The 22,012-nt window shown below is 38.3% G+C and overlaps 1 protein-coding gene across 8 annotated transcripts in view; it reads right to left on the reverse strand.

Annotated features, from left to right (window-relative positions):
• The window catches only part of RPS6KA6 (ribosomal protein S6 kinase A6), a 36,841-nt gene that overhangs the window by 9,201 nt on the left and 5,628 nt on the right, over positions 1-22,012 (reverse strand). For 4 of the 8 annotated variants that reach the window (XM_086851079.1, XM_023925927.2, XM_023925924.2 and 1 more), the window contains exons 2-16: positions 19,266-19,325; positions 15,522-15,638; positions 12,901-12,982; positions 11,890-11,970; positions 11,301-11,380; positions 8,367-8,473; positions 8,067-8,104; positions 6,866-7,008; positions 6,023-6,093; positions 4,644-4,732; positions 4,145-4,209; positions 2,580-2,682; positions 1,420-1,544; positions 1,009-1,134; positions 493-582 (exon numbers count right to left, since the gene is read on the reverse strand). In XM_086851079.1, the coding sequence (XP_086707205.1) occupies positions 493-582; positions 1,009-1,134; positions 1,420-1,544; positions 2,580-2,682; positions 4,145-4,209; positions 4,644-4,732; positions 6,023-6,093; positions 6,866-7,008; positions 8,067-8,104; positions 8,367-8,473; positions 11,301-11,380; positions 11,890-11,970; positions 12,901-12,982; positions 15,522-15,638; positions 19,266-19,325 (1,377 nt within the window). Of the gene's footprint in view, positions 1-492; positions 583-1,008; positions 1,135-1,419; positions 1,545-2,579; positions 2,683-4,144; positions 4,210-4,643; positions 4,733-6,022; positions 6,094-6,865; positions 7,009-8,066; positions 8,105-8,361; positions 8,484-11,300; positions 11,381-11,889; positions 11,971-12,900; positions 12,983-15,521; positions 15,639-19,265; positions 19,326-22,012 lie in introns of all 8 variants that reach the window. The other 4 variants (XM_086851080.1, XM_086851081.1, XM_023925925.2 and 1 more) reach the window with 2 other exon arrangements.

Here is a 22,012-nt window from a genome sequence, read left to right on the forward strand (position 1 = left end):
AGTGCAAGGCAGCAGCTCATGTGTCATCCTGGGAGTTCATGACTCAAGCTGTTAATTCATCACTCTCAATTCAAGTTGTTAATTCATCACTCTGAGTTATATTTTTCAGTGTAAGAACTTCCGTTAGAAGAGGAGAGCAGCCCTACAACTCCCTACTGCTCTTCCCTTCCAGGGCCATTCTGGCACAGACAGGACAAGATGCAGGCCACTGCTTTCTCAGCTTGCCAACACATTGGCTGCTCCTTGAAACAAGAAAAATGGCATTTCTAAACTTTATATCATTTCTCACTTCAGGCTGGTTCAACAGCCTTCAGAAAAAATTAATTTAAGGATAATGTTGTATTTTGAAACACCCCCTCTACTATTATTTACTGCTCTCCCAGTAGATTTTTCTATGTAAAAGAAATTTAATGAATGCAAATAAACTGCCTACATCTGTATTTATTTTCTCAGCACTGTCTAATAAGAGGCAGCAGAAAAGGAGGTACATACATCCTTTAAAGTAATAATATTTGGATGTTGCCCATAACGCATGAGAATCTCAATTTCTTCTGAGGGATCCCTTTTGCTTTTATCAATTATCTGCAAAACATAACAGGAAAAACAACTTGTATAAACAAAGACTATTAAATAAAAACATTTTTTGTATTTATATTCTCATTTCAACAACAGGAAAAAAAATTCTGGAGTTCGTTACTTCTTACTAATCGTCTTCCATTTTCTCATCTCATTTATTCATTTCTTGCTCTATCCTTGTTAAAATTCTATCATTAATGCAGCCTATCCTGTTCCACTGAACAAGGAAATGCAGTGGTCTGAAGCATCACTAATTCCCTGCAGCCCAGTTCCACCATTGTGAATCTCCTTTTATTTCAGGTGTTCCCATTATTGTAGAGGATTTTCAGCTTTTAAGATTGTAACTTATAAACACATAAACAATAACTGGAAAATTCACAAATACAAGTTTTCAAATAGGCAATATTTTCAGAGTGGGATTCATGCCAATACCTTCACAGCAAACTCCATGTTTGTAGCTATGTGGATACATCTCTTGCAAACAGAGTAGGAGCCCACACCAATATCTTCCTTCAGTTCATAGACATCAGTGAACTGTGCACTGTTCCCATGAAGCTGCTTTAAGAAAACACAGGCAAGTGGTTATCTAAAGCAACAGGATTCTCTTTGCCATTACTCTGGTACCAACAGCAGAAGTTTCTCCTGCTTGCTCGTGATTTTTCTTTGAAATTCTGCCTCCAGAGAAACAGTAACTCACTTTTTCAAATCAGGAAATATCCCATAGAAGTATTTCATAAGACACTTTTCATAATGGTCTCCTCAACGAAACAAGAACAACTGTAAACACTGAATATTGGTCAGCCTTTGACACACCAAAGAAGTTTCCCAAAAGCAAAGCATTACCTGGACTATGGGCAGGATGTTGGTGAGGGGTGATATTTTATGGTCTTCTACAGTAGTAGTTGCAACAAAACTAAATCCCTTGAAGAGCTGGTGGGCGTTTGCACTGGGTGGGACCCCTGGAGAATCTGGGGCAGACAGACACACAGGATTAGTGTGGCTACATCCCAGCAAGGCCATTTCCTAACATTCAGGAGAGGTATGTTAGAAAAACCACCCTGAGGGAAAGGAAGCAATCAGAGGAACATCAATGTTAAATAATAAAAAGAACTTCTAGTTTGTTATCTGTGCTCTTCAGTAACAAACACAAACAAGTATTCCAGGGTTTTATCTAAAACTGCAAAGCACTACAGGAATTTATGTATGAACACATGTTTTAAGGAAGAAGTTTACTGAAACAAAACTACTTATGGGAAAGAAATAAAGATGATTGTGTTGTGCTCAACAGCTTTGTAACACAGAAGAGCAACAACAGAATGTGCTGGTTGAGTGGTAAATGAGCTGCTGGCAAGGCACAAGTGAGACAACAGAAGAATATCCAATTAGTAAATTTTCACTGAAAGAAATGTTCCTGAACAATTAGAATTAAGTTTCCTCAGGTTATATTCTGTGTACCTCTGAATTCATTGTCTGAAATCTCACAGTGAACACAGCTCAATAATTTTGTGTAGCCTATTAAAAGCACAGACCTTCTCCAAGAAAATTTGGGAAGAGGGTTTAAAAGCTGGATGCAGCAGGAAAGAAAAAAAATCACAAAAGTGAAAGTGAAATGAAACTTGAAGCAGACCAAGCAATAATAATGATAATGTTTCTTAAAGCAAGGCACCTCAATGAAATATTGACCCTAAAAAGAATCACTGCTGAAATCAAATTGCATTTACTTGAATATTAAATACTTCCCCTCAAACACTGCATGCCTGACTTTAATCATAACTAGAAACCATAGTCCAGTTTTTAATATTCCACTTTTTTTTTCTCCCTGAGTCTAGCATAATATTCAAAGAACAGACACCTGCTGAGTGGGGCATCCTCCTTCAAAGCACTGGAACCCTGATGCAACCTTTCCTTTTAGCTTTGTCCCTGGCTTCTCTGCTTGTTGTTTTAGCATTAATTTGACCCTCCTGTCCCACAAACCTCACCCATTTATAGCCATGCACAGTTACCTTTTGGTGTTTTTGCTGTGAATTCTGGATCAAAGCAGAAAGTATCTTCTGGCTTTCCAGAGGCAGGTTTGAATGGAGGCTGAATTTCTCTTCTGAACAGTTTCTGAAAGAGAAGGACAAAGACTTAAGAGTCAGTGAAGCTTCCATGGGTGCTGTTATTTTGCCAAGATAAAGGGTAAAGGACAAAGCCTCAACCAATGTCAGGCACGTCCCTCTTGGCAAGGAACTGCCCATTCTCAAAGCTCTAGTCCAGGTTTTTCCTAATCCACCAAACTAAATCAGGGAAAGATCTCAAACGTGCAGTAAATCCCATTTACAGCTAAAGAACAGAAAACTTCATGTCAAAAGATGTTGAATCCCCATGCAAAATTCAGGAAGTTCTAAGAGCATTTCCTTGCCTTTTCTCTCCTCCTTTCAGATCTACTTTTTGTATTTTTTTTTTTAATTTAACCTTCCTACACATAGCATACAGTGTATTTTAGTTCAAAAAAAACCAAAACAACCAAATCAACCAACCAACCCCAAGGAAAAAGGGACCTAAATTCATCCCAAAGAAATAAAGAGGTAAAATACAGAAGTGTCATCAAAACTACTGGAGGGAAATACAAATTACTGTCAAACTGAAAAAAAAATAAAAATAAAGAGCTAGAACTGCAGAGCTTTCAAACTTCCCTGCTGGTATTTATTCCAACATCAGTCCCTTCAAAAGGAAAAAAATTAAACAATTAAGCCAAACAAGACAACAACTGCTGAGGTGTATTCACATAAAGCAGTGAAGTTTTGTGCAACTGAAAACTTGTTGCTGAACAGACTCTGAAGTAGCTAGGTAGCTGCTGCCTGAACACAGCCAGAAAATCACTTTTCAGAAATAAATACAGGAGATAAATAGATTGATAATGATGAGGGGCTTTGAAGAATAGGTGAGCATAGCACTGCCCTGTGTGGGTGCAGCTCTGTCAGCACAGCCACATCTTACTTATTCCATCAACCACTGCAGCACCACAGCAAAGGGGGGATTTATTTCACACAGCACCTTGGCTTTGAGAACACTTCTGGCAAACACAGCTCAGAGGATGAGTGAACCACAGAGCAGAATCATAAGGTGCTCATGAGAAACTGAAGCCAGAAGTTGTGATCTTGTAGCCTTTGGATCACCTTGGAGCACTTGAGTTAACTCCTGACCTGTACCTGGGATGGGAGTGATGCAGAGGGAAGTCCAGGACAGTTACAGCCACAGGGAGCTGTTGTGAGACACTTCCTGAAGGATTCCTGGGAACACCAGCAGCTTTCTCCCAACTACAAATGCTCTAATGGACTATTTCAGCTTGAGAATGCTGCAACTCTGAATTATTTAAAAAGTAAATGCACTATTTATAATTAATACTCTCTATCTGCAGTAAATACTGCAGCTCAAGATGCCAGGAATTACAGGAGAAGCCAGGATGTGCCAGTCAGCAGTAATGCAGTGTTTGCTGTGCCCTATGCAGATGTAAATGCTTATATAAATGCTACAACACACAGAAAAATTAACAACAGCTTTATCATTCAGATCCTTTTGTACTCACATTCCAGTCAACAGTAGAAAAAAAAGGATGTCTCTTAATTTCTTCAACTCCATCTGAACCAGCTCCTGAACAAAAGAAATACTGTATTTAACACACTTGTGGGTAAAGTCTTTGAAGATTGCACTAGAAGTTAGTTCATTTCTAAAAAGTCTGTGCAGACATGGTTATTGAGGGAACTGTGAACACAAAAATATTCCAAGGATGTAAAATATTCAGGGAGGCAAGAGAGCAGAAGAAGCCCAAAAGTACAGTGTCAATATTCTTTGCTGTGACACTGGCAGAGCTTTGGCTCACTCCTCAGTCAATAATCCCACACTGTGACCATTCCTTGGCCAAACCCAGGAACTCATGATCCAAACTTACAGGAAATGTTACCCAAATGGTTAATGGTTACTGATCACCCAGAGCTTGACAGTCTCTAGCAACTACTTTTTTTTTTTTTTTTAAATAAAATGTTAGGCTGAGTTGATTATTTAAAGATCCAAATAAATGAACCAACCTAATCTATTTGATGGGTTCCTTTTAAACAACATCCTCAGGAGACTTTGTGCTTCGGGGCTGAGGAACTGAGGCATTCCCAGCTTTGCTCTAAAAGAAAACAGAACAAGTCAGAGAAAGAAATTTATCTTAGTAAAAACTGTCTACATAGATTTCCCTGCACAGTTTGATGTGTCAAGGATCTAGTCCAAAGCCTTGTAGAGTGCACATACTTAACTAATCAACTTTTTAAGTTTCTTATTATAGGAGTGGTTTAAAATAAAACCCAACAAGGAATAAACACATCAGACCACAACGACCAGACCCCACCCAAGCCCCCAAAGCAAGCTTTATGCTGAAACAGAGTAAAATAATTATCTCAGGAATGTGTAAGTATTTTCAAAGATGTCTTCATGTCACCATGAGGTTTTTACCCAAGTAACTACCAGTAGTCTCAGAAGAGACTCACCAAATCCCCAATTACCTGCCCTTGAAGTGATTGTTACTATTCCTCCAGGGTTCATTGAGCCATTATATAGAATGATCTATACCATCACTGACTTCACCATTTATTTTATTTAATGGAAACTCTAATGCCAAGGCAGGAAGCTACTGTGCAGAACTGCAGCATCACTGGGAGCTGCAAGTGAGGCAGCTCGTGGTGTAATCCATCCTTTCACAAGCAGCACCACCATGAACTCCCACTCAGGGCAAGCTCCAAGTGCTCTGTGCGGGGAAGAGCAGAGTTTCTCCCTCCTCCCCTTGCCCATCACCCCTCAGAGGGCCCAAGGTTCTGCCTGTGCCAGGAGGAAGCTTTGTTAGCTGAGCACAGACAGATGAGAACATATTTGCCCAACAGCTCCACTCGCTGAGCACCAGCTCACCCAGTTTGTCCAGTCCAACAGCTTCTGTTGTAACTGGGGTAATTTAAGATGAGAATTTGAGCACATAAGAGCCCTCCACACATCTGTACACAAAGCAACACCTGATCACCTGCTGCTTACAAAACAAGGTGTGCTGTAACAGTAGCAAGGGAGTGTAACAACAACAGGAGTGAAAAATCAAGCTGCTCTCAGTCACTGGGCTGTCCTTATCTTTATTATACGCCCACAATCAAAGTACAGATTCATCCCTGAGATTTTAATTTCTGGGGATACTTAATGGTACTTCACAGTCTGAGATCTAAAGCTTATCAAGGGGTTTTGCTTTTTGCTCCTGTTGGAGCTCAGTGCTCTTAGAATCATAAAATGATTTGGGTTGGAAGGGACCTTAAAGCTCATCTTGTTCCACCCCCTGCCATGGAGACACAAGACCAGGCTGCACAAGGAGTTGTAACAAGCTGTTAAAACACGTTTAAAATGACATTTTCGGACTTCTGAAAAAGGAAGGAGATATACTTACTTCAGTATCATATTCATAGTCTCATTTCGATCTTTACCTTGAAATGGCAGGGTACCAGTAAGCATTTCAAACTGGAAAGAACAAATGTTAATCTAAATCAACACTTCTTCCCCCAATTGCTGAAACAAAGTGTTAAACATTGCACTCTTTCCTACCTCTACATCACACTGGCTGAACTCTGAAAAGATTATGGAAGTGTTCCCAAATCTAAAATTCTGCTCTCACTTGTGGTTTACATGATGACAACAGTGGCAAGTGTAGCATGATGATGATGGAGGAATATTATACATCAAGAAGCTACTTGAAAGTGATAAAATCTCCTCCACAACCAGGTTTTAGATGCTGCCATATTCCAAAAACTGCAAGAATGGTAAATTCTAAAACAGTAGTTTACTTTTCAAGTCCCATCATGTCAGGCTGATGCTCTAACACATCCCAACAAGGGCAGAAGTGGCAGCAGTTATTGACTTATCTCACTACTCCACTCCAGCATCCCTTCCACAGGCTCACTCTCACAGAAATGCCATTAATACCCCTTCTTCAAACCAAATCTTCAAGTCTGTTTTTAAATTTAACTATCAAGTAGCATGCAAAATAAATACACAAAGTGAAGTCTCACACTGACTACAACTGGTTTTAACTACTAATGCACAACACAGGATTTTTCAGGTGCCTGACAAACATTCCGTAGAGGCAAAAAGTCAATTTTATTCCACCCAGTAGCAACTCAGTCATTGAATTAATTGTCCCCCTTACCCAAGCATCCCTAATCAGAACTGGACAAGCTTATTCTAAGTGTATTTGTGTGAGCTTAGCAAGGGAAGCAAGAGGCAAATACAGTACCATGAGGACCCCAAAGGACCACCAGTCAGCACTCTGGTTGTGCCCTCGCCTGTTTACCACTTCAGGAGCCATGTACTCTACAGTACCACAGAAAGAATAGGCCTTCTTCTCTTGGTCTACTGATTCCTTGCTCAGTCCAAAGTCTACAACAACAGCATCACAAGAATACAGCCAGTAAAGAACTTCAGGGGAAAAGAAATCAATCAATATATGGTAATTCAAAATGCAAGTGTTGAGAGGTTTGGGTTGGTTATTTTCAGAAATATGATTAGCACAGCTCTCCATGAAACAAGAGACTGCAGGTATCTGGAGATAGCACATTTAGTTTACTACACGCCTCCAAAACCATTCTAAAAGTAATTAAATTCATGATTAACCATCAAAATTATTACTGAAATAACTTGACATTTGAAATCCTACACGTTTAGAGCTCTAAGATACTCAGAAGTTCTCATTTTCTCTGTTTACTGCCTGCTTTATTCACACAAAAAATTGGATGAAAGTAAAAATCAGTTTCAAAGGGAATGCAGCCTGCATGGTCTGGTCTTACTGAATGATGAATAAATGAAATGACACTGAAATTATTGTTGTTACATAAGGCAACGTGGTTCTGTAACCTGCCTCAGGTTCAGCACAGAACATCCTGCATTCCCAGCATATTTCATTCTCAGAACGCTTTTTTCCCTTTTTAGAATACAGTGAATACACAAGTCCTTGACACTGGCTCAGCTCTCAAGCACCATTTTTTTCAGAGGGGAAAATGATTGCTAATCAATGATCCCATCCATTATTTCCATTCTGAGAAGGAAGTGACAAATTTAGGATTGAATTGTATTTAAATATAGCAGAATTTTAAAAGGTATGCATTTTATAAACCTGATTTCCAGCACCATTGTTCTATCAAGTCTTTGAGGGTTTAAAAAACTTCATTTTCTCTTGGAATCTAACAGCAATATCTTAGATTAAAATATATGATGAAATCTCTAGAAAATCATCACCTTCAATATAATTTAAAACTTCCAGTAACTTACAGTAACTTTTTTTCCAGTCAGTCCTTTATATACATAATTTTCTAGAATATATGTATTTGGATTGTTCCTCACAGGATTACTTTCTGCAATTTCATATGCATTTAAAATTGATAATACAGAAACTCAAAAAAAATTCTTTACAAAGGGCTGTATTAATGAGTGGTGCCTACCTGTTAACTTGATATGTCCTGCTTCATCAAGCAAAATGCTGAAAATTAAAATTCACATTCACCAAAACACATAAAGAGCAATGTTTACATAAAACATTTAAAATACAAGTTAAAAATTATGATATCCAATTGTTATTACTTTAACTAGCAAATCTTATTTCATTTAAACCACAGACAGGTGTTTTATATTTTGTATTTGTTTACGAAGTCTTAACAGAAATAGTTTTAATTATTTACAGTGGAAAAGGCAAAGCAACAAGCAAAATACACATAATAGTGGTAAAATACATTTTACTTTACTTTTCTGGCTTCAGGTCCCTGTACACAATTCCCAAGCTGTGAAGGTGATCCAAAGCAAGGGCCAGTTCTGCGAGGTAGAATTTCACATCTTCCTCTGTAAACATAACCTAATAAGAACTGTATAGATTTACCTTCTGATCTTGTCTTTAGTTTTTAAAACTGCAATCTAAAAAAAATATAGTCCTGTCTACCTAAATTTCAAACTTAGTTTTAAAAGTCCCTTGTGAACTCATAATTCATGAGTTCAGCCAAGAGAAATTATTTACTAATATCTGTTAATTATAAAGTACACAAAGAACTACCTGCAATACTTAAATAAAACCATCAGCATTACTGCAGAGCATTAATTAACTTTCAGACAATAAATTAATTATATTTGATGTAACTGACACCCAGCACTCCTCTTGCCACAATCCCAGACAGTTTTCCACTGCATCATAAAATCTAATATACGGCTGCTGTATTGGGTAAGTGTGAAATCACATTAACAAGATTTAGAAAAAAAAAAAAGCAAAAATCATTTAGGAAAAAAAGCATGCAGAATAAAACACTGCTGGCAATAACAATGACAGCCTGGGAACTGAAGAACCTCCTCTGCTCTTACAAAAAGGAAAAAATAATTAAAGAATCCTGGTGAGACACTGAAATACTGATATTACTCCTAGAGCAGAGATGCACTTCTGTCCTGAACACTCCACAGGTTGCTTCTAATTTAATATACAAAACCTGTGCCTGCTTTGGCTCTTGTCATGTTCTACAAATTCCTGCAGGAGCTTGGAATCTTTAAATGGATTGAACTTGGGCTTTAAATTCCCTTATTTGCTGAATCCAGCTGGAATGGGGAGTGCAGCCACTCAGCAGGGCTGAAATGGAAGTACCTGGGCTCCCTGACTCAGTGCCAGTGCTCTGTATCTGAACTGCTCAGGTGTGAGCTGTTCTCCAGGCACAGAGTATTCCCTGATTTCCATAAGGACAGGTGCTGACCTGGGGTGAACAACCTGTGTCACACCCCACACAGTGTCACCTTCACACCTTTAATGGGAATGGTGGGTTTCATCTCTTTCAAAAGAGCAAAGGGAGACCTTGGATTTCATTACTCCTCGGATTTCATTACTCCTTGGAGCAGCCAAAATGCAAATCTCAGAATACAATGATGTTAAATGCTAATCTACCATCTCCCCATAATTACATCTAAAGCTGTTCTCTGGGTCAAGTTAAACATGATGCAAGTCAGCTTCATTAAATATTACCAATAAAAACTTCATTACGCACTCACCTCACTGCCACAGCTGAAACTCTCATACCCACATTAGAATTTAAAGACCAACAAAAGTCTTTTAATAACTTCATACTAAACCAAATTAATTTAAAATAATCCTTGTGTGCAAGGTATGGAATGCCTCAGGGAATTTATCCCCATGTGCATTGTCCATAGGGATGTCCATAGGGACTAAAATACACTGTATGGTTTTGTGTAGGAAGGTTAAATTAAAAAAAACATAGGCTGTGTTTTACCATGGACTTTAGAAACTACCTCACATTCCCAACAAGAAATAAAAACCTGATTTTTTTTTTTTGTATCTATATACTTTAAACCCCGTATAAAAGGGAACTGAAGTGTTTCAAAAAATAGGTGGAGTCTTAGAAAAAAACTTCAGATTTATGACTTCTTGAGGGAACACACCCCCCCTCTTTCAACCCCCAGCAAGAGTTTTTTATGGATAGCCTTGCATCCCTTATTTCAGAATGTTCCATAGGGGATAATCCCAGCTGGGTTAGTGCAAGAGAACAGCTCTTCCTGCTAGTCCAGAATTCCCTCAGGAATTAGATATTGCACATCAAAGCAGAGCCTGACCTCCTTCCTACCTCCTGCTCCAATAACCTGCGACAAGTCAGTCACTTTAAGTTTTTAACAGCCATTTTACCTTCCAGATTAATTAACTTTGAGCTCAATTTTTGGACATAATCACTGTGTTACCAAGCTCAGCTTTTAACAAAAATACCTTTTCATTATTTCTTTTTTGCCTCTTCCTGAAGTAAAACCTGTATTTTTATAAGGGGAAAAAAATTCTCCTGGCCTTACATACTGGGAATAAACAACCTCCTCCATGCCATGAAAAAAATCAGATAACACAGTTTTCTCATTTAAGAAAGTGGTTTTTCCTGTGCTTTGGCAATATAAACAGATTTACAGTGGTGGAAACATTGAAAACCTCTCTTGCTGTGAAGCTGTTGAGAAAGTGCCATTAAAAATTCAGACCTTTATAAAAGGTTTGTCAAAAGAAAACAAAAGTCTTCTAAACATGTTCATAACACTTAAGGTAACATGTAATAAATATTTGATGGCAAATGTTTTAAAAGAAATAACAACAGCCTGTAGCTGCATCCCATTCCCTCCTCTGGAGCTCTCCCTCCAGGAAACAAAAATAGAAATGAAAAATTCAAGGTCCAGTTGTGTGCCAGGGTTGGATGGAGGGGAGTGGGCTCAAAAGCACTCTGTGTTCTCACTTTGTGGGATTCAGGGTGAGCATTTGCATTGCAGCACGAGGCAATTTTACAGTGCAGCAGAAAGCTCTCAGGGCTGCAGGGTTCCAGGAGCACCTAAAGCTGACTAAGAGCATGAGAACTACACATCCCCTTCTTTCAGTGCTAAATATTCATTTACTTCAGTTGTGTTTCCAAGCAACAAAACATTTTTAGACAAAAGAACTGTACTTTGCAGATGCCAAATTAAAACTTGGGCTACTCATCAATACACACTCGGGTTTCTTAAGGATAGAACAGAATCTAGAATATGTAAGGAAAGCCCAAAAGTTATTAAAAATTTCACTATGACAAGAAATATGGAGGAAAGCAGGTTTAGAAGCCAATCCTGTACCAACAAAACCCAATTTCTGTCTAAGAGTGAGTGGAGATAAAATTTTAGGTACTTACCTCTTTGGATAATCGTGTGAATACATCTCCTCCCCTGAGAAAATCCAATATTAAATAGAGCTTCCCTTCAGTCTGAAAGGCTTTAAAGAAATTTTTAAAAAGTAAATAAAAATCAATAGGTGTATGACAAAGCTACAAAACAGATCTGAATGCTTTTACAACTAGGAAATTTCAGTCACAGGCAATACTTTTGTTGTGGAACTGAAATAATTCAGCAAAACACAAGGTAATTTATTGAATGATTCCTCACTTCCTCACAGAAGAAAATCTTAGTCATGAGAGATGATTAAAATAATGTTCTTTTATTTCTCCTCTGTTAAACAGGGAAACAGCAAAGATGTCAATTACTGTGGTTTGATTTAAATCAATGAAAAGTACAAAATCCCTGCAGAACTTGAAAAAAAAATTTGAAAAGTTCTTACAAGAGGGCTCCTAAAACTTTTATATAGATATGTATTCACATTCCCTTTTTTTTTCCCCAAGCTGCTAAAACCTAATGTGAACCCTCCAAAAGTGAGACAGCACAAGAGCAGCTGGGCCTTCAAGCAAGGAAAGGAAGTGTAGGCAAAGCAAAGGAATCTGTACCAACCATAGTGCAGTTTGACGATGAACGGGTGATTTACTTCTACCAAGATGTCTCGCTCCATTTTGGTACGGACTCTGTCCCGAACTGAGGGGAGACAGGCAAAAATCAGCAGCAGTGTGAAACAAATGCATTTGCTACAACATAAACTCAGCAGAAAGGCTTTGCTGGCTAAAGGAAAATCTTCCCTCATCACCTTGTTTTTAATGTTCAAGCCTCCCACAGAACTCCTCCTTTCAGGCAGTGAAACTCTGGTTTGTTTCTTGCCTGCCCCAACTTTCCTCTTTGCATCATTATATTTCCAGCACATGCCCATATCTTGTGATAATCCATACTGCTTTCAAGAAAAAAGTTCCCATCCACATTCCCAACTTCAACTTTTGAATTAATTCTCTGTCCTGAGAAAGTTAGCATTCTAATATTATTCTATATTTTAATAATATTAAATATAGAATAATATATTAAATATTATTTAAACACACAACAATATATTTTGATGATTATATAATATTATCTATATTATTAATTTATATATTGTTTTTAAAATATTAACTATTTTAAAGATTACTTTCCCACCTTTAACAGTAACAGTCCTATTTACACACAGTGGACTCACACCCATTCAAGTGTTTCCTGAAAGCCAAAACACTAAATTAAATTGTTCTGGCTCTTGCAACAAGGGAATGACTTAATTTTAACCACAGCAGAGTTCTGACTTAACAAAAGACAAAAGGAAAACTGTTTATGAAATTAACTTGTTTTCATATAATGAAAAGTCTAAACAGAATTAAATAATCCAATTTTAAACTTTGAAAGAGCATTTCTGACCACATAATTAAAGCTACCTGGCCAGATTCAAAATAATACTTGAACATGAATTTGCAAGTTACTCTAAAAAAAAAACCACCTCCTGTCAGAGAAGAGTTATGAACTCACTGACAAATATTTAAGATTAAAAAAAAAGCTTTTAAATACAGGTGCACTAAACCCAAAGTCTCAGTTGAAAGACAAACCTACCTTTTAAAGAAGCTTTTTTCAACACTTTCATTGCATAAAGCTGCCCAGCATCAGGCCCAATTATCTTCCTCACGAGGAAGACCTGGCAATATAAAGTCCATTTTTAGATCACTGCAAGGTCAGGAATGAAACCCAAACTCTCACAAAGCATTTGCAAACCTCCCATTAACGTCATGAGACATTCCAGTGCTCTGTACCAAGCACACACCTTTCTCAAGCATTGACACTGGCCAGAAACTTTGGATTCTTTCCTGATTTATCAAAGAAGTTCTTACAGAAAGATGTTTCTCCCTATCACTTTCTTGGAGAATGACAATTCTGCCTGGTCTGCCACCTCCCAAGAGGTTTTTGAAGTTTAAGACCCAAGTCTCGAGTATGGAACATTCATTTTTATTAATGAATTCTGTACAAGTGGTGAGATGAAAGCAAGGAAACCTCACCATTTAAGATCAAAGCGTCCTTTCCCTCTGGAATAGCAACTCTAACAGGTTTTTCTACTTTTTTCTCTCCAGAAGAGTTTTAGAGATAGATGGGCTATAACTTGACACTGAGAAAAGCGTATTAGATAAAATATTGCAGCACAAAGACACTAAGCTACACTAATTTTTAACCATCAGATCTTCCAATTTACAAAATGGTTTGATATGTGCTCCTTCAAAATTGCTGTTCCTGTAATAGCAATTATTAGTTATGAATTATTAGGTTTTGCCTTAAAAAACAGCATACAAATCACAAGAGAAAGCCAAGAGCTCCCCAAAATTACCCCTCTGATCTCACCTTAACCAGACTTTCATTTACAATTAATTTATTTTCAGTTAGAAATTATATGTATTTTTTCAGTGATCTTGTCAAATTTTCCATTCTAGAATCAGAAATTCAAGCACTGTCATGACTAAGTTGTACAAGGTTGGGAGAGGGGTTGTTTTTATTTTAAGCTCTGGTTAGAAGAAAAATGTCATCATGTTTCAAGGTTGTCTGGTTTTTTGTTTTAATAAGTTTTGCCCATTAACTGACCTACAACAGTGCTCTCTTATAGGCCAAGGTGATAGAAAATAATAAAGGGAGTAATTTGAACACCAGCAACTAAGAAAACAGCTGTAGGTGAATATAATCACAATTATAAATATTAATAATAAGCACATAGGAATATTTTAGTCTTAATAACCAACAACTTGTGAGAACATAAGGAATTCACGTACAACTTACAATTTTTAGCTAATAAGACCCAAAATAGCTGAAAACTACTGAAGCATCACCTATTTATTTAATTTGCAGACAAATCCTCCATAAATCCACATCTGCTTTAGAAGGCACATCATTCCAAATAATGAAGAGAGAAATTGAGTAATTCAGGAGGTTTAACCCTTTATTTCTGTGCAAGTGTTAAACCTGCACTGATGTCAAAACCAGGCTCTGGGAAACCACCCTTGTGCTTGCCAATCCCAAAAGAAAAACCCTGGGAGTAGAAACTGGGAAGAGAAAACACCGTGAAGGCAACGGCCACTGATCCTCCTTGTCTGCTGTCTCCTCTCAGTGGAAAGAGCAGAGATGAAGAGCCCTGAGCTCAGGTGTGCAACAGGCACCGTGCAGCTCCTGAAGCTGCTTCCTGAGAGGCACTGCCAGGATTCCAAAGCTCCAGAGCACGTCTGGCCAAGCTGCTGGGATTCCAAGCAGGAGCACTCCTCAGGCTGGCAGAGCCCTGAGCTCTGGGAAGCCAAATCTGAGTCAGGGCTGGCTGTGCCAGCTGCGCTGAACCCTGAGGTAGCTTCAGACAGCTCAAGTCAGGAGTAATAAATATACGGAGCCTTTCAGGCTCCTACAGTGAGAAGTGTGTGAGGGAATTGGCAACCAACATTACCAAGTAAAGAAATGCTTCTGAAACCTCAAAATATTAAGAAATACTTGAAGTCTGATCTCTACGGTATCCCTTATGCACAGATTGCTTTCCTAATGTCACTTTTTTCCTCTCTCATTGCACTCATGCAGGTTTGTTCCTGCCTAGACACACACAGAACCAGCAGAAGAACAGGAAAATGGGAACAAATGTAAAGCTGATTGACTACTTTAGATGTTGCAAAAGATGTAGTTTGAGTCTGGTTCTAAAAAATTAATTACCTTCCTATACACTAGGATTCATATTTCAACTACTGTGTTCCAACACAGTGACTGAGAGATCAGATTTTCAACTTCATTTCTGCAAAGTGACACCCAGTGGCACATTACAAAAGGAAAATATTGTAACAAAAACCCTGCCATATTTCTTCTCTGCGCCATTTGAATAATTAGTGTCTTTTAGCTGTAAATCACTTAATAAATACAGCAAACTAGAAAACCTGAAATACATTTCCCAGGTTATTTACTTTAAGTTCCAATCAACTTTTCTGTAGCTACATAAATACAGATTTTGTGTATCAAAAAACCCCAAACATTCCTAGCATGTCAAGTCCCATCTTTAAAAGACAAACCACCAGTTCCTTCAGAAGGTTCTGTCCATGGCACTGCAGCAAGGCTGGGAAAGGATTCAATTACTCAATACATTTTCAAACATTCCCAGCAACCCTGCTGGCCACTATTTCCCTGGAATGTCTGGACAGGTCTATGGAACAAGTTTATCATCTTACCTTTCCAAATGATCCCTGTCCAAGAACCTTAAGTAGTTCAAACTGTGCTGGATCTGCTTTCTCACATCCTTCTTTCACATGGTGTGTAATAGGAATTTCTTTCACACTTCCTTCATCCTGTGATTTCAAAGCAAACAAAATACAACAGTGAACAGGCCTGCAGTAACTAAGTCTTGCTAAAAGTGCATGTAAATACCTGGATTTTTCTTTGTTTAGTTTTATTTTAGTAAAATATTTGAAATGCTAATAAGGCTTAAAGGAAAACTGTTCAAATGAAGAGGTTTTCCCATCTATCTTTTCTTAAATAGATGCACCTAAATTTCTACTGAAATACTGAAAACTGAAGGAAAATTCTCAAAGAATGCTCATTTCCTTTTGCCATAAATATTTCAACTACAAAAAAGCTGGATTATTTTACATGAAAGGAATAAATGCACAGATTTTTAAACCAAGACTTCTATGCTTCACCTCTGCTTAGCAGCTTTAGTTTTCCCAGTGATTACTCTTCTCATCTTTCCCCCTTCCTGAAATAAGTCTTAATGAAAGCCAAATTGAATTTCATCATTTGGGGTAATTATTGCTTTTCACAGCAGCAAATAACAACTCTGGTCATCCATTTGTAGCTGGAGGAACAGGCAGCATTTGAAGACCATAAATAAGAGATGAGTCATCTTAAGGACTCTGAGAATTCTTGCATCCAAGAGAAGAAACAGCTCTGGGGTACAGAGCTCCTGAGAAGATTATCCTGTGTGGGGACCTCCTTCAGACAGCTGAGGGTAATTCTGAGCTAGGTGAGTGATTTAATGTTCTCTTGACTTTCTCATGTCCCTCTCATCTTCAGCAAAGCAGGGCACAGCAGCCCCAGTTGTGAAAAGACAAACGTTTCTGATGACAACAAATCCCATGATGGATTGCAGCTTTTATGGTGTAAGAGAAGTTTCTGAGAGCCAAAACAAGCAAAGTGTCAAAATAAGCACCCTTGAAATTAAAAGCTGAGGCCCACAACAGCAACCTCAGCTTGCAGGTAGAAAAGGAGCAGCACCCTCAGCCCTACCAAGAATATCAATAAAGTTCCTCTACATAACAAAATCACAAGAGAAAATTCCATCTGATTTGCAGTACTTCACTTTTGGGGCATCAAATGATTATCAGCTCTCTCCTACCCTCTCTTCAGGAGTTCACTTTAAAAGCTTCTCTTAGCAGAAACCAGAAAAACACCCCACCAACCTCCTGTGAGCTACAGCCCTGCGATGAGAAGTGCAAACAGCATCAGAAAAGGAACCTGAGCACTGGATGGAACAGCTGGGTTTTGGAAATAACACCATTCTATTGTCAGGTGAAATTACTGCTCAAGACTGTGCATTAAAACTTCCAATCAGCTTTATCACAGCTCTCACACAGAAGTACCTGGATGAAGTTCTAGTTTTACACAGAAATTCAGAGTAGAAATCTGCTCATCTGAATTTGTACATACTGCAGTAATTAAAGGAAAAAAAGAAGCAATCATCACACTGCATTAATTGCTTCTGCCTTAATTGCTTTGCTTGTCCAGAGGGGGAAAGAGTTCAAACAAATATCTTGGTATATTCCCAAACTGTAGTCCAGCTGTTCCTGCACATGAGTCCTTTCCCTTCCCCTCTCTTATTTCATCCTCCTTCTGGGAAAGGCCTGTTTGTTCTGCCTGCTTCCCACACAAAGGTGAATATTAACACCAGACACTGCTGGAAAACAAAGTTAATTCTATAATTCACAACCAAGCTACTTTATTTCCCTCTCTGGTCACAAACCCCCATCACACACTGATGACACAGTGTAAACATCCCAACTTCCCCTCATCCATCCCTCTTGGTGACTGTGCATTTAGGCACTCAGAGGAAAGATACACCTATCTTCTCATTTTCCTTTACTTTTTAAACACATGCCTAATTTAAGGCAGGTAAGAACAGCAGCATTTCGAAGTCATCTGATGACAGATGAAAGCAGCAAGTTGTCTAATTATACACCAAGTTGTACAACAGACTTAATGGCTGCTTCTTCCTATGAAATATGTAAATACTCTATTTAGAAGCCTTTTTTCTTCACCATCCTAATTTGTATTCCTTAACACCGTGAAACTTTGCATGAGAAAAGCTCTTTAAGAGTTCAGCCTCTCCTGTGTTTATCACCCACCTCGAGCCATTAGCCTGTGACATCACACGTGGTTGCTGAGGAGACTGAGAGGATTTCTAAATGTGAACTCAGGAGAGAAATGTTTTCCATGCAAATAAAGACTAATTTGAGATGGATGAAATGAGGTGTTTTTTTTATATAAAGTGTTTTATCTTCACAAAAGGTATCTATATAATTTCACTTACTTAACTACCACTAAGGTACTAAAAATTGGCATGACTGAGGTCTAGAGAGACCTCGTCATCACCGCCAAGGAATGAGCACACTGAGCTGAGCAGCTCCAAGCCACTTTCATTTTCATTTCTACTCTGGCCTCCACAAACTGCAAATCTATCTCATTTTGTGTTCTGCTGCTTGAGCAGCAGAATTCTTTCCAAGCTGAGGCACCAACCCCTACCCAATGGCCTTGCACAAGAAGAAACTCTTCCCTGCTCCCAGCAGGTTCACCAGGAGCTGAGGAGCCGAAGGAAACACCTGCATCACTCGTGGCTTTGTCACAGCTCCCTGGAACGTGGCTCCAAGCACCCGAGAGCTCAGCAACCTCCTCCTCCTCCTGCAAGAGCAGTAGAAAACTCAATCCACTGCTCCTTTCTTTGCTCCATGTGAGACCACTCTGACACTTTATTTACCCACTCCACACCAGGAAATGTCCAGGCACCACCTGGGTCTCCGCCTAAGACTTCATTTTCCAAATCCCTTCCTTGTAAATGTTGTTATAGTAACACAAAGCAGTGGTTACAGCTGGTGACAAGATCTTATCCCAGAATCCCAGACTGGCTGGGGTTGGAGGGACCATAAAGGCCATCCAGTGCCACCCCCTGCCACGGGCAGGGACACCTTCCACTATCCCAGGCTGCACCAAGCCCTGTCCAGCCTGGCCTTGGACACTTCCAGGGACTCTCTGGGCAACAGATACCTTTGTGACCCTGCTCAAAAACACAAGGATGAGAAATGCTGGCCAATATTTCCATGAGAAGTAAAGCATTTCACCACACACAGGATGAGCCTTAAGTTTAGCCCAAGGTTTAGCCAGCACACAGAACACTTATCTTCAGCACCTCCTACACAGGCACTGGACAAACCCCATGCTGAAGAGGGGCTTAACTGGGATACTTCTACATAAAAGCAAAATTAACATACTGGTGTACCCATTAATTATGTTCTAAAAAAGCAGAATTAAGTACCTTTGAGCTGAAGGTACAGCAGCTACACTAAAAATTACAAAGGCAGAACAAATGATTGTAGCAAGAGCAGCATTCAGCACTCGGTATGAAAGGTTCCACATTGGCCTGAGCATTTCTGAGGTTGAGGGATCAGCAAATGCTCCCTCCAGCACAGGGACTCTTTCCATAAAGCTCTGCCTCATGCAGCAGCAGATTTTCCCAAACAAAGCATTTACAGTCCCTATCCAGGTACTAATTTCCAAAGCCATCTTGGAGACTTAGAGTCTCCTCAGATACTGTCCAAACAAAATGATGGGTTCAGAAGTTATTAAAGAGCAGGGAATGCATAAATTTTGCTTTAACAGGAGGTCATGCTAATGAGTGATGAAGTGAGCAGGAGTCAAACACTTACGTGGTAGGAATATGGTTCACCTTCTTCCATAGGCTCATCTGCCATTTTAAGGCCATTTAGCTGGAGAGGGAAATGCAAAGAAACAAAAAAAAAACAAAAAAAAAAAGGAGAAAAAACATCATTAAGACCCAGCAATTTCAAATTAATAAGAGTTCAAAATTCGACCAATTTACATTTCAGAGCACACAAGTGAAAACTGGTGGTGGGATTGCTCTAATTTAAAGCTGTAGTTTCAAACAAACACTACTACTCAGTAGTTATATTTAGCATCTCCCTTATGTATCATTTAGCATCTCTCTTTGTAAATGCCATCATTATTATTATTATGCCAGTGTTATTTAATTGGGATTAATTTAAAGCTCCTTTAAAAGCTACAGATACCACCCCTACAGGATGATACTAATGAAGAATTCCTCAGTTATGCACAAAACTTATGCTGCAGATGCTTTTCAGAAACCTAGCGTCTTCTAATGAAAATTAATTTGGAGTTTAAAAGAGAAAAGATGCAAAAGTGATTCCAAGCCTTTTGGAAATACCAAGTTCACAGCTGCAGTAAAAAAAAAAATATTCAAAACTTAGCTTAAGCATTCCCTAAATCACAAATAATTCAGTACTCAAACAAAAAAAAAAACAAAAACCAAACCCCAGAAATAAGAAGGACAGGCTCTGTTTGGACATGTAAAGCATTCATTAAAAACTGGAAATACCTGACAAAAATGGGTGAATTCATTATGGATTTTGCTAGTAATAATTGTTCATTTATTTATATATTAATTGTTCGGCATCTCTACCTTTATGTGGCATGGATCTCACATAAAAATACTAACTAGAAATGACATAAGAAAACTTAAACTTTTTTTTTATGAGAACAGGAGTTGAACCAATTAAATTCTTAGGCTGGGTAATGACTTTTTTTCTTGTACTTGTGAATTGCTCTGAAATCCCTGCCTAAGATACTGAAAGATGGTACAGGAATACAAAGAAATGTCCCACAGATTCCTCTGTTCAGAACCAAACCCAGGATCTGGAGGAACAGGTGCAGGGACAGGTTTGTACCACGACTGTGTCACCCAGGCAAACCCTCAACCACTTCCACTGCTGCTACAGACTCCTGGCTTTGAGAGCTTTTAAGTGCTAATTCACAAATTAATGCTTTTGATAAAATTAAATCTCCAATTTTTCTAACAAGATACTGGCATTTATTTTTGTACTGCCTCCTCACTGGGAAAAAAAACCCAACAAAACAAAACAAAAAAACCACAGAAAGCAGATCAAGGAAATAGCATAAAGCTTCATTTATTTTCACTCTATAAGTTTCTATTTATCATAACTCAGTTTAACCAATGGTAACTCCAACCCACGGCCATCATTCATCTCATGTGTTGCCACCCCAACTCCAATGGCCAAAAATCACTCATTTATTACCCTGGATCCAGAAACCAAAACTACCCATTTGCTGCATAACTTATTTCTTTTTTACATAAATATTTTTCCAGATTAGACAGTGGGAGGGACAAGACACTCACTATGTTGTTACTGTATGAATAACTGAATAAATCCAGAAGTAACACCAAAGTTCAGCCCAGCTCTGACCTCCAACCTCTTTTCTATTAAATTTACTTTTACAACATCATAAGACTACATTCAAGTGTGAACCAATGTGAAGCCCACCAAAATTGTCCAAAAAGCTTATTTGGAACTAGAAATAAACTGGGATTCTACTCCAGGTGCTCAGAAACATAACAACAATGCTCCTCCAAGAACTTTAATTCAAAGTGATTTTATTGTGCATTTCACCTTTTCTTTCTATAAATATGGGCAACCTTTTCCAAGTTTTGTTGCTTAAATTTAAACTCCAGAACCAACACTACAGATACAAAAAATGGGGCTGGAGTTGGGTTTTGAACTCAAAACCAGTGTGCTGTAAGTTGTTCCTGAGAACACCATTTAATGTACTTTTACTTGCTGGCAAATCAAATACACTAAGCTATTGGATTTTTATGGCAGGTAATCATCTTAATTAACAATTTCCTATAATACACTTTTCCGCTTCACTGTTGCTCCTTGGTTTGTATTTGTTTTTTCCTGTCCAGTCTCTCTGTACTGATACAGACTGGGATACCTGCCAATTTCTAGTCCAAAGAATTTGATGTTCAAGGACATGAATCTGCTTTTATCGCAGATACACACAGTTGTAGATACACACAACTACACTTTTGCCATATTTGTTTGCGAATCCTGGTCACTGCCCATTAAAAAGAACAAAAAACAAGGAACAAAAATCTGCAAACTTGTTGGAATAAAACCCAAAGTCTGGTAGCTTGTTAAGTAATTCAGCTAAAAAAAGTCAATGACAAAAATCAAATCATTACTGTCTTGTACAGTCACTTAATTGGCCAAGTTTCAATAACCAGAAGCTGGCAAAAAAGAGAAGTGACAGTTAATACTTATTTCCCACCTCTGTGGAAACCAGATACAAAATGCAGCTTCCACAGCCAAGTGAGGCTTCTTTTAGTGATTTAATCATGAATATTTATGCATAAACATATATAGAACAGAAGGATTTTAACCTCTAAGTCATTACTTACTAAATATCTACGAATGCACAAATTTAATTTATTATTGAGAATTAAAAAGCACAGTTCTCTATAAAAAGAACAGGTAAAGAAGTCACTACTATGATTGTGAAGGAGACTCCTTCATCTTTCAATCATTTTGCTATTCAATGCTGCTCAAGCCCTACAACT

Source organism: Cyanistes caeruleus, chromosome 14 (genome assembly GCF_971803275.1).
Source record: "Cyanistes caeruleus chromosome 14, bCyaCae1.hap1.1, whole genome shotgun sequence".
NCBI lineage: Eukaryota > Metazoa > Chordata > Aves > Passeriformes > Paridae > Cyanistes > Cyanistes caeruleus.